Source organism: Heterocephalus glaber, unplaced genomic scaffold, assembly GCF_053883595.1.
Source record: "Heterocephalus glaber isolate CG9 unplaced genomic scaffold, H.glaber_assembly_v1.0 deba00000546, whole genome shotgun sequence".
In the NCBI taxonomy this organism is placed as follows: domain Eukaryota; kingdom Metazoa; phylum Chordata; class Mammalia; order Rodentia; family Bathyergidae; genus Heterocephalus; species Heterocephalus glaber.
In genome coordinates, this window is record NW_028258147.1 from 11,886,428 (window position 1) to 11,899,861 (window position 13,434).

General features: G+C 36.1%; 1 protein-coding gene across 1 annotated transcript; it reads right to left on the reverse strand.

Moving 5' to 3' along the window:
* Nucleotides 1-716: 716 nt before the first annotated feature.
* Nucleotides 717-13,177, reverse strand: Hyal4 (hyaluronidase 4). The gene is made up of 3 exons (XM_004856471.2): nt 12,224-13,177; nt 2,656-2,745; nt 717-1,127 (listed from the first exon to the last, which is right to left on the reverse strand). The coding sequence occupies exons 1-3, from the start codon at nt 13,175-13,177 to the stop codon at nt 717-719; spliced, it is 1,455 nt and encodes a 484-aa protein (XP_004856528.2).
* Between the last annotated feature and the right edge of the window lie 257 nt (nt 13,178-13,434).

Below are 13,434 nucleotides of genomic sequence, written 5' to 3' on the forward strand. Positions count from 1 at the left end.
ACCAAATGCAGTTTTATTAACATGGCTTCAGCTTTTAGATCTAAAGCACTGTCAGCCTAGAAAGATAAGACTATTATCTCAAAGTAAAACATTCAGATGGCCAGGGTCTGTATGAGAAAGGGCCATGTGAAGTGAAGAGGCAGCATATTGAATAGATACTTTTGTTATAAGCAAGGAACAGGTCCCCTTTCCTCAGTCCCTGCCCCCTCATGAGAATACTCATCAGGAATGATTCTGTACTTAGTGAGTACAGGTGGAAGCAGAAGCTTAGGGTAGACCTGAGGCTGAATTGCAAACTCTGTATTTGTTCCTTTTGTTCAACCAATTAACCAGGTCATGCCTTGAAGTGACTTGGTTGAATCATATCATTACTTAGTAACTTATCCTTGAATAAATTGCTATCTGGAAAAACAGACTTTGAAATTAATAAAAATGTTTATACGTACACATTTGTGTAGGTACATTCATGAAAAGATTGAAATATATTAGCTTTATTTTAAATACAACTTAAATATTCAGTAAGGAAAAGGAGTATGCTAATTTGTATTCCTGGGTCTGATTTCTAACCAAATGAATGGTAAAGTAAAAGGTTGCTATTTATGTTAAATAATATCCATAATATCTGCTTATAATACCTCTCATAAGAGAAAAAAATGTTTTAAATTTCATCTCCTCACTAGCAGTCTACTTTAAAGGCTGCATAATTTCCTTTAAACTTAATGAGCTCCCACCTGAATGTTTTGGTAGCTTGCTAAAGATAGCAAACATAGTGTCATTGGTGAACCAGAACAGGAGGAAAGTCCAGCACTTCCATCAGCTTCTTTTATTTCTCGACAGTCAGCCCCTTCATATCCTTGGTAACAATGACAGAAAAATTTTTCTTTCATCATGGCCAGGTCTGCATCAGTCACATTGCCCTTCACAGAAAATTCTCCATCCTCAGATATCTCTATGTGGTAGCTTTCATTATTCAAGTAGAGGTAATCTGAAGCATTCCATGTCTTCCGTATGCATCTCCCATTATTCCTGCAGAGATAAAGGCTGCACACCTCAGCTGCTGTGCTCATGTTGACTATGTAGCTCCCAAAATCAGAGCTCAAAAACTGATTCACCTTGGTGCAGTTCTCCTAGAAATGTAAAAAGAAACGGATTATAGCATGCTTCCAGAACTGACATGGTTAAAGCTTTTGGACCCACGAGGCAGCACTTTGGACTTAACTGAAACCTTGGTGGCTTGGTTCTAGTTGGTGAACTCAGAGGCTCATGTGTGTTATAACACAGGGTCTCAGATCAGAAATGAAAGAGGTCCAAGGGACAGGAGATGAAGTCATGTCATAGTTGGACAGAGAACTGAACTTTCAAGTGGCCCCTAGAGTGACAGGAGACCTCCCCTTCCGCCAATTTACACCCTTTTCCTCCCTTCTTCTAACTCTAAAATTAATGGTTGTGAAAAGGAAAAGAAAAAACACAAATTAGAAATCATGCCATAATTACTGTTCTTGGGCAGAACTTGCAGAACTGTGATGCCTCTCATGGTTGTGTTAGAATGTGAATCATCATATTTCGCTGCTTATTGTAAAACATCAATTGGTAGACTTCAGGATGTTCCTGTTAATTATGCTTCAACATCAATTATTGTGGGTTCTACACTTTTATGTATAAACTCAAACACAAGCAAGCTTGTAGGACTGATTAGGTAATTTTTCTGTGTGTGGTTTCTATTGTCTTCTAAACAGAGGCTACCTTGGCTTGTGTATGCAACTGCATGCTGAGGCCACACAGGGGCTCTGTTGGAAATATTACAACTAGAAGGTAAGAAATTAAACCTCTTAGTTTCTATCTACTATTCACTAGATAGAAAAATTTTCATGAACAATGTCCCTGCAGCAATAAATTGAGCTTGTGAAATTCTAAGAGTATTGTCAGATCATCATGGGCTTGGGAAAAAAATTCAGTTCCATCAAAAGTGTTGAGAATACAAGTATAATTCAAGGCAAAAGGTAGTGTATAGTGATATAAACAAACAACATTTGGAAATACATAAGAGATTATGATTAATGCAATTTGGGGAAACTAGGAGGATTTCATGGAGTAAATAGTATCTCAGCTGGGAGAAATTTGAAGAGACATTTAAATCTTATTTTAAATGCTATTAATTTTCAGCTGATTTATCTGTAGAGAAAAAACAATTTCAATATGATGATTAAAAACTTACCATCTGTGTCTACTTCCTAAAATAGGATACACACATTTCATGTAGTGGTTCAATTCAGGAACTCCAGCATCATACTGTCTGTAGTCATTGCCATAACCAGCCTAACTAGCTGTTACCCTGATTAGATTTCATGTCTTTTCTCTTCATCTATCAATGTCCATGACAGTCAGTATGCCATATGACCAGTAAGTGAACAAATCCAAAGAATCTCTTAGCTACACTTTTAGCACATAATAAATATCCAACAAATGTCAATATCAAGATTATATACTACTGTATGTTTACAAAAGTTAATAGTATTTACTGAGCCCAGTTTATGTACCAGGCACTGATTTGGACTTTTATTCTAAAGCTGGTTTACCACCATGGTCATGAGAACTTTGATTAAAATGAGCTCTACAAAAAAAAACATTAAACACACCCTCAAGGTACTGACTTACCTCTGATGAAGTTAAATTCATGTCTCCCCAGATAACAATGCCTGCAGCTCCCAAGGCAGCACTTTCTCCTATGGTATTAATTAGATCTTGCTAGATTGAAGAGAGTAGAGTTCATTATTCATTTGAATTTAAAACAGCTGAATAGGGATTAGGATTAGAGGCTGAGTTCCTTATATAGGGCTGGAATCAAATGTATATACTCCATAGACATTATTTCCCACTTTCTTAGAGTAATACAAAGATGTAATAAACTAATGTTTAAAATTATACTCCATATGCAAAAGCATTCAAATATTTTTAAAGAAAAATTCACATTTTGCCATTCAAGATTTTATTTTGAAGACAATTAGCTGGTAAATTATTATGAAAAATGTTATTTGAAGTTGATGAAGGATATACATCCACAAACTATATGCATATAATCCATAAACAGAAGCCAAAGGTTTTCCTTCTCCATATACGATGCCCTTAGCCAGTTTTCTTTTACATCCCCACTTATGTCCATGTGGAACTGCACCTCTGCAGTGACTTTGTTGGGATTTTTTCATTTTTATTCCAAAGCAAGAGGACAGTGTTAAAGGGTTCCAGGCTGTGATTTTGTCCAACCTTTGTATTTGGTCCCTGAAATAATCTATGTTTAATTTCAAAGTATGGGATTTAATGAGTTTCATTTATGATTCATGTAGTAATAACAAAACCATCAGGATTTTTTCCCAATATGGTTAAAATAGATGAAAAAAAGATTTTAGCAAGAGGAACTTTGATTTTGCTCTCCTAAAAATTATTGTTTAGTTTTTACAAGTTAACATGGATATAGGTCATTGTAGTAGAAACATAAGGAATGACTATATATAGTTTATTTCCTAGTTTATTAGGATAAACTCATTAGCAGTTTCCCTTGCTATTTGCTTCTTGACTACCATAAGTGAGCAGCTTTCCTCCACCATGCCCTTTGCCATGATGTTTGCACCTTGTAACCTACTAACCATGGGCTGAAACCATGAGTCAAGATAAAACTTTTCTCCTTCACATTGTATATATGTATATCAAGTACTTTGCCCCAGTGACAGAAAGGTAATTAATATAGTCCTTATCAAAAAAAATATATTGGGAATGATTAAAAATGGTAAGCTCTCAAGCACATATTGACTAGAGATAAGGAGGAATAGCAGTTATTAAAGAAAATCTCTCACCATATTAGTTCACACTGTCAGGGTACCTAATGAATTACAGAGCAGCTGTGTTTTGGGAATCAGAAAACCAAGGATCCTAACACTGAGGTCACAGAAAATTGCCTTTAGGAGAGCAGGAGCCACATGGATGGTGTCACATGAAAGAAGTAAAGGAACAGAAGAGGTAGTGAACGTGAACCACCCAGATCCCAGTGTTGCATAGGGCTGCTTTGTTCCTGCTCAGGACCCTAGGTCTCAAGCCAAGTTTTCAGAAGTCAAGGGTAGGAATACCCAGAGGGGTCATCCTCCACCCTTGGGTTTCAGCCCTGACACCAGAGTACCTGTAAGTGAGGTGCCCACTGGGGGGAGTTGGAGCCCTACTACTCATCTCCCTTTGTATGTTAACCAGAAGGAATACTAATTAATTACAGTAACAAAGATTTTAAAATCTATAGCCAAAGAAACTCCTTCCATTATTTTTATAAAACACAGCATCAGGTTATAGTTAGGTCACATTTATATGTAGGTAGGTTAGGCAATCTTCCATGTGAAATGAAGTGTTACTGCCTCCCAATCATTCCCCCAAGCTATGACTGCTGCCTGAGATTCCATTCTTACATATCTCATGATTGAATTTAAGCTTTTTACACCAAGCAAAAAGCAATAGCCTTACCAATGTACTTCTGTAGTGTTTAAAATTTTCATATACTCTTTCTCATTTGATTTTCATAATACTTCTGCTAGATAAATAGGGTAGGTGATATTGTCCCATTTTTTATATTAAGACACTGAGATTTTGAGGTCCAGGAGGATTAATAGATTTGTTGCTCACTGGTAAAACTTTTTTCTAATCTCAACTCTATGTGTATGCATTCTAAAATGCAGACACTAAAAATGTCAGAGTTGGAACCTGTAGTCATTTAGAGTTTGGTGCAAATAAATATTTGGTTTCTGAAATTTTGTGAGCAGATTTTTATGATGGAGAGTACAATGGTCGATATAGTGATAGCTAAAACACTTACTTTTCAGTAAAGGGAATGATACAGAATGAGATGAGAACAAAAGTGTTTCATTTTTTCCTGAGAGAGAAAAGAAGTATTTCTGAGACTACTGCTACTAAAGAAAGTTTACTCAAGATTTGTAGTATGGACAGAATGCACCAGTAGTCTAAACTAATCTTTTGAATGAATACTTAACTCTTCAAAGTTTATTGATTCTTGCAAAAGTAAATTTATTATCACTAAACTTGTTTGAAAACATAAAAACATAAAAAAGGAATTTCACAAAAAATGCTATTTTACTTTACATTTCAGAGTTAGAATTATTTTGTAAAAGCTTTGATATAACTTTTAAAACCTTCCTGATAATACTGCTCTTCTATCACAATTAATTCCATTATTCATGGCTGATTTTTCTGGGTAGTATGAACATCAGCACACATGAAAATTTTCTTTTCTCATGTCACGCATAGTGTCAAAGGCACATTTCATGTATTTGTGCTATTTCTCCCTGTAAGTGCCACAGATATCTACTGGTCACAGCAAAGCCCATACCTGGGGTTCCCTAAGCCTCCTCCTTTGTATGTCCAACACTGAGAACATTTTTGTATTTTAACATAGCCTGGTAAGTTGAAACTTGTAAAAGAAATGCCTATATTAAAATATATAAAATTCTTGGCTTCCAGTAATATCTTAAAGCATCACTATTGCACAAATACGAGACCTGAACTCATCTCCAGTCTTCGCAATGTATTAAGTTAACACAAGATTATCTAAATCTGAAGGTTACGGTATCCACAACTTCTCCTAGAAGTTTCTGTTTAAGTACATACAGTAGAAAAGGTGGAGAAAATCTAGCTGAAAGTTAACCTACTTTAAATATTACTCTCTGCTGTCCCGCCGCTCCCAGCCCAGAGGAAGGGGCTTCCAGGGCGTTGGGACGGACCTGGCCCAGAGGTAGGGGATTCTGAGCTACCATCCCACTGATCCTGGCCCAGAGAAAGGGGCTTCTGAGCCACTGTCCCACCTCTCCCAGCTCAGAGGAGGTGAGCCACGTGGGCTCCAACAGAACACCCCCCCACTCACCATCGAAATGAGAAGATATGTAAATAAGTCTTAAAACCAGACTTCCAGATCACCTAGAAGAACCCCAAAGGGAAATGAGATGGAACACTCTGATACTCAACCACTTGGACTCACTGAACTGGCAAAAAAAAGAAGATCTGGAAAAAATGAAATCAGAAATAATTTCTCAGATAACAGCAGAGATTGTGCTAGTAGTGCAAGACATGATTAATAAATCTAGAGAGAAGCTGAGGAACATGATGGAATCCCAACATAGGAAACAAATGGAATCCATAAAACAGATGCAAATAGATTTCCAGGAGATGAAAAACTCCATTGAAAGTCTACACAGCAGAATGAGCCAATGTGAGGACAGAATTTCAGATATAGAAGATAAGATTGCAATTAGTGACCAGGAAAAGAAAAATTGCTTCAAAATTATAAGGGAATGTGAGAAATCAATCCAGCAGCTGCTAGATGATGCAAAGAAGAATAACATAAGACTGATTGGAGTCAATGAAGAAACAGGAGAGAGTGCAGATGACATAAAAATCTCTTCACAGAAGTAATGGCAGAAAACTTCCCAACCAGGGGAAAAGAGCTTGATATACAGATAAGTGAGGCATATAGGACTCCAAATAGCCTTGATCAAAAAAAATTCTACACATAGGCATATAATTGTTAAGATTCCAGAAACACAACAGAAGAACAAAGTTCTACAAGCAGTTAGAGAAAAGAAACAAATCACATACAAAGGAAAGCCCATCAGAATCACAGCAGACTTCTCAACACAAACCATCAAGGCAAGAAGGGCTTGGAGCGACACATTTCAAGCCCTAAAAGAAAACAGCCTCCAACCCAGATTGATGTACCCTGCAAAACTATCTTTCAAAATTGTTGGAGAAATAAGATACTTTCATGACAAAGAGCACCTTAGGAACTTCATGAATACCAACCCAGCACTCCAAAGAATTTTAGACAATATCCTAGGAACAGACAATGAGGATCACAATTGCAGGAAACAAAGCAGAATGAACCCATCTGGTGCAACAAGAAATTAAATGAAAAGGGGGAGAACCCAACAAAAACAAAAAGTCATGACAAGGATAAGTCAATACGTTTCAGTTATAATGATCAATGTTAATGGTCTCAATTTACCAATCAAAAGTAAATGACTGGCAGAATGGGTCAAGAAGCAAAATCTAACAATATGCTGCAAAAAAGAAACACACTTAATTAAAAAATGAAACTTATAGACTGAAAGTTAAAGGGTGGAAAACAATACTCTAGGCAACAGGAACCCAAGAAAAAGCAGGACTAGCTATCCTCTTGTCAGATCAAGTAGATTTCAAACCAACACTGATTAAGAGAGACAAAGAGGACACTAAATACTTGTAAAGGGAACAATCCAACAGGAAGAGATGACAAACATAAATATCTATGCTCCAAACACTAGTGTAACCAACTAAGTAAAACAAATACTATTGGAAATGAAAAGTCATATATGCACTAATACAATTGTAGTGGGGGACCTCAACACCCCACTGTCACAAATAGATAGATCAAGTAGACAAAAAATAAGTAATGAAATACTAGAACTCAATCGAACTCTTGAACAAATGTTTACAGAGTGTTCCACCCACCAAAATCAGAATACACATTCTTCTCAGCTGCACATTGGTCATTCTCCAAAATAGACCACATACTTGCTAATAGAACATGTTTAAGTAAGTGCAAAGGAATTGAAGTCATCCCCAGACCATAGTGCGATGAAATTGGAGATCCATACCAAAATAAACTGGAAAAATTTCAGAAACACTTGGAATGGAACAACACACTTCTGAATAACCAATGGGTCACAGAGCAAATTAAAGAAGAAATCAGACAGTTCCTTCAATTAAATAACAATGACAATACAACATATTGGAATCAATGGGATACAATGAAAGCAGTCTTATGAGGGAAATTCAGAGCAGTGAATACACATATTAGAAAACAGAACGAGCCCAATTAAACAACCTGATGCTGAACCTCAAGATTCTAGAAAAAGAAAAGCAGGACAAATCCAAATCTCATACAAGGGAGGAAATTATAAAGATCAGAGGAGAAATCAGTGCAATGGAGACTAAGAGAACAATACAAAAAATCAATGAAACCAAGAGTTGGTTCTTCGAAAGAATCAACAAAATTGACAAACCCTTAGCCAACCTTGTGAGTAAAAGGAAAGAAAAGACACAAATCCATGCAATTAGGAATGCAAAGGGTGAAATTACAACAGACCCAGCAGAAATCCAGAGGATCATCAATACCCACTTCCAGAACCTATATGCCAATAAGATGGAAAACACAGAGGAAATGGACAGATTCCTTGATACATATGAATTACCAAAGTTGAATGAGGAAGACCTAAAAATTCTAAACAACCCAATATCAAACAATGAAATTGAAAATGTAATTAAAAACTTATCAACTAAGAAAAGCCCAGGCCCTGATGGCTTCACTGCTGAATTCTACAAGACATTTAGAGTGGAACTACTGCCAATACTGTTTAAACTCTTCAATGAAATTGAAAGGGAAGCAATACTCCCAAATTCATTCCTGGAAGCAAGCATCACCTTGATCCCCAAAGCAGAGAAAGACCCAACCAAAAAAGAGAACTATAGGCCAATCTCACTAATGAACATAGATGTAAAAATCCTTCATAAGATATTGGCAAACAGAATGCAGAAGATCATCAAGAAGATCATGCACCCTGACCAAGTGGGATTCATCCCAGGGATTCAGGGATGGTTCAACACATGCAAATCAATCAATGTAATGCACTATATCAATAGAGCCAATGACAAAAACCATATGATTATTTCCATAGACACAGAAAAAGCATTTGACAAAATCCAACGTGCATTTATAATAAAAACCCTACAAAAAATTGGAATAGATCGTCTCTTCCTCAAACTGATAAAAGCCATCTATGAAAAACCAACAGCCAGTAACATACTAAATGGTCAAAAACTGAAATCCTTCACACTAAAATCAGGAACAAGACAAGGAAGTCAACTATCAGCACTCTTGTTCAATATAGTTTTGGAAACATTAGCCATAGCAATTAGACAAAAGAAAAAAATAGAAGGAAAAAAGGTAGGAAATGAAGAAGTCAAATTGTCATTATTTGTAGATGACATGATACTCTATATAGAAGACCCCAAGAACTCCACCAAAAGTCTTCTAGACTTCATAATCAAATTCAGTAAAGTAGCTGGTTACAAGGTCAACACACAAAAATCAATAGCTTTCCTCTACATGAATAACAGACTCACTGAGAGAGAAATAGGGCAAATAATTCCTTTCACAATAGCATTCAAAAAACTGAAATACCTAGGAATCAACCTAATGAAAGAAATCAAAGATCTCTTCTCTGAAAACTATAGCACTCTGAAAAGACAGATTGAAGATGATATCATAAAATGGACAGACATCCCTTGCTCCTGGGTAGGAATGATCAATATAGTGAAAATGGCCATACTTCCAAAACTGCTATATAGATTCAATGCAATCCTAATTGAAATTTCACCAGCATACTTCACAGACCTTGAGAAAACAATCCAAAAATTAATTTGGAACAAGAAGAGACCCAGAATAGCAAAAGCAATTCTAGATAACAGAGACATGGCAGGGGGGTATCACAATCCCCAACTTGCAACTATACTACAAAGCTACTGTGATAAAACAGCGTGGCACTAGCAAAGAAACAGACCTGAGGACCAGTGCAACAGATTAGAAGATGCAGAAACAATTCCAGACACACTCAGCCATCTCATCTTTAATAGAGGAGCCAAACACCCTCACTGGAGGAAAGATAGCCTCTTTAATAAATGGTGCTGGAAAAATTGGGCTTCAACTTGCCAAAGATTAAAACTGGACCTATATCTCTTGCCATGAACTAAACTAAAATCAAAATGGATTAAATATCTAAATATTAAAATAGAAACGCTGAACCATCTGGAACAGAGGTTAGGTAGAGCTCTTGAAGACATTGGTGTAAGAAAACATTTTATGAACAAAACCTCAGTTGCCCATGAACTAGCACAAACAATCAACAAGTAGCATCTCTTCTTATTAAAAAGCTTCTGCACAGCAAGAGAAACCACAGCAGTGTGAAGAGACAACCCGCAATGTGGGGAAAAAAATCTTCACCTGCTGTTTCTCAGACAAAAGTCCACTATCTCGAATCTATAAAGAACTTAAAAAGATCAGACCTCCCAAATTTAAAGACTCAATCCAAAAATGGGCATCTAAAATGAACAGACATTTCTCAGACAAAGAAGTAGAAATACCAAATAAATACATGAAAAAATATTCATCATCACTGATCATTTGAGAGATGCAAATGAAAACAATGTTGAGATTCCACCTCACTCCAAAAAGAATGGCTACTATCATGAAATCAACCAATAGCAAATGCTGGCAGGTCTGTGGGGAAAGAGGAACCCTGCTCCACTGCTGGTGGGAGTGTCGACTGGTGCAAGCACTGTGGAAATCAGTGTGGAGATACCTCAAAGAACTAGGACTGGAAGTCCCATTTGACCCAGCTATTCCCCTGCTGGGGATCTTCCCCAAAGAATTAAAAGAGTCATACCACAGTGATATATGTGTGCCCACGTTCATAGCAGCACAATTTGTGATAGCTAAAACTTGGAAACAGCCCAAATGCCCATCAACTGGAGACTGGATAAAGAAAACGTGGTTTTTAAAAAATAAAATGTAGTACTACTCAGCCATAAGGAATGAGAAATTAGAGACATAACTAAATGGATGCACATTGAGGTGATACTCTTAAGTGAAATAAATAGGACACACATGTATAAATACGGAGTAGTTTCTCTAGTGTGAGAAACTGAAAGTGTAAATAAGGACTAAAAGGTATAATAGATAATGTGAAACAGGAAGAAAAGGAGCAAAGGGGAAGGGGAAGAGGGAGGGGTAGGGGAAAGGAAAGAAGGGAATGGAATTAATATGAGGAAATGGAAAAATGGAAACAAAATCTTTGTAAATAGGGAGGGGTTGAGGGGTTGAAGAGAGAGCTGGGGAAGGGTGAAGAATAAGAACCAAGGGAGCTTATGTAAAGGTGCGAATTTCCAATGATGAATGTTATTATATTGTATACCTAAAATGTACCAATTATTAGAATGAATAATCAATAAGGCAAAATTGGAAGAAAAGGTCCAAAGGGGTAGGGTTAGTGGGAAGGGCAGGGGGAAGGAAAGAAGGGAAAGGAAAAATGATGAGAAATGGAAAAAATGGAAACAGAGTTTGTAAATAGGGAAGGGTGGAGGGGGTGCAGGGAGGGCTCGGAATTGGGAAAAAATAAGAATCAAGATGCATCATGTAAAGCTACAAGTTCCCAATGAGAAATGTAAATGTGTTGTATACTTAAAATGTACCAACAAAAGATTTTAAGTAATAATTTAAAAAATAAAAAAAATAAATGCTATTCTCATCTATGTGCTTTGGCCACATATGTGATTTAAATAGGAATAAACAGAATAAAATTTCTATCTGTAAGTTTTAATGTATTCTTACAGAAACATTCACCAATGATTTAGAAAACCACACCACATTGTCGACTTTTCATTACTTGTGCTCATAGAGGCAACAATAATCCAGATATCTAAATATCTATAGACTCACCTACTTTCTGCAGATTTGCAAATCCTTTATCTTTTTTAAAACTAAAAATTTTAATATGATAAAAAACATAAAATTTGCTATCTTTGTCATTTCTTAAGTATACAGGGAGTAAATGTTAAGTATATTTACACTTCATTGTTATACCTCCCTTCTTTCTTATCTATCATATCTCAAAGTTATGCATTTATAAGACAACACAAAAGGAAGCCTCTTTGATATAATGAGGCCAGAGCAGGAATCTCTTTCATTCTATGTCCACATGTATGAGCAAACTATTCCTGTTTAAAATAGTCTCCTCAATTTTCTAACTATTTAGCACAAACCATTCTAGTGATCTTCTACAACATCTAATGATCCAATCATAAGAAAATACACTCAAAGTCAGAGGATAGGAAGTGTAGTAGTTTCTTGTATCACACTTTAACCCCTTACTACCTTATTACATCTCTTTAAATAATTATAATAAATAAGATAATAAAAATTCAATTTGCATAAATGAAGAGTCTAAGTGGATTAATAGTCAAAGAGGAATTATGGTCTAAAAACCCATTAGTCAGGTATTCTTCAAAGAGCATAATTAATAAAGAAATACCTCTTTTAGAGATAAAAGAGAAAAACCCTACTATTGGGCAAGAGGCTTCTTACCCGAGAGAGAAAAAATAAAGGATCATCTCTATACCCTAGCCTTGTGTAGACAAACACAGGCAGAGCATATTCATGAGATGTCATAGTAGAGATCCTCATAGATTCTTGCACCCGAAATTTTGAGAAGTGCAAAACAGTTTCATGGTCTCTGAAGGATTTCTTAATAGCAATAGAAGGATATAAAGCTGCACTACTATTCCAGAGCCAAGAGAGCTCATTATTCTTCAATACTGCCTCTTCTGGGCATGAACCTGTATAGTTTGGTTCATTCATATTATAATTGTGGCAGTCAGGATATAAATAATAACCCCAAAGACCCTTGGGTCTCTTTTTAATTCCCAATTTGATGGTTTTCATCATGAATTCTTTTGCACTTTCTTCAAAGGTTGCTTTGGCTAAATATTCAATATCAGTAGATTTTACATTGCATTGCATATCAGAAATCAACTCTTTTGACTTCCGTCTGTAAACATCTTTTGCATTCCAGTTCCGAGTCCACTGTGGACGCCAATATTCCCAGTCTATAATAGCAAGTCCACTGAAATCTTTAGCAGGTATGTAATAGTCAATGTCTTGGCCAGCTTTTTTCAGATGTACTTCCAAGCTTATATTCTGAGGGAGACCCCCATTAATGGGGACACCATGTGATGTATACCAAGGATAATATCCCAATCTGTTAGGATAAAATATAGTGACATTTTGCCCACGGGCCTTCGACAGTGTGCTTCCAGTCACCTGAAACATTTGCAGATTCAGTGTTACATTATATTTCTTCAGACATTGATCTGTTGGAGTATTCCAAGCAGCTATAAAAGGTTTCCTTTGATACATCGGAAGTTGGGCAGGTTTTAGAGAACAGACAGAATTCAGATTAAGAAATATGAGCAGCCATGATGTAAGATGTATTGATTGAATAATACAAAGCCTGAATTGCCCTTCTGGTGATAGTTTCATGATAAGAAAAACTTATGCTGTCTTCTGTCTTAATGCACTGCAGAAGACCTGTGGAGAGATTTATGATTAATGATTTTTTGAATAAAAAAGACTTAAATATTGGATAGATATTATATACTTACATTTTGAAAGGACATTTTAGTGCTTTTTAATCCCCAGTACCACAAATAAATAAGTACATTTTATTTTAAAGTCTTAAAAAGATCTATAAGTTGAGATACAAAAGCAAGTATGGTGGCCAGGCTTTGGTTCAGAAA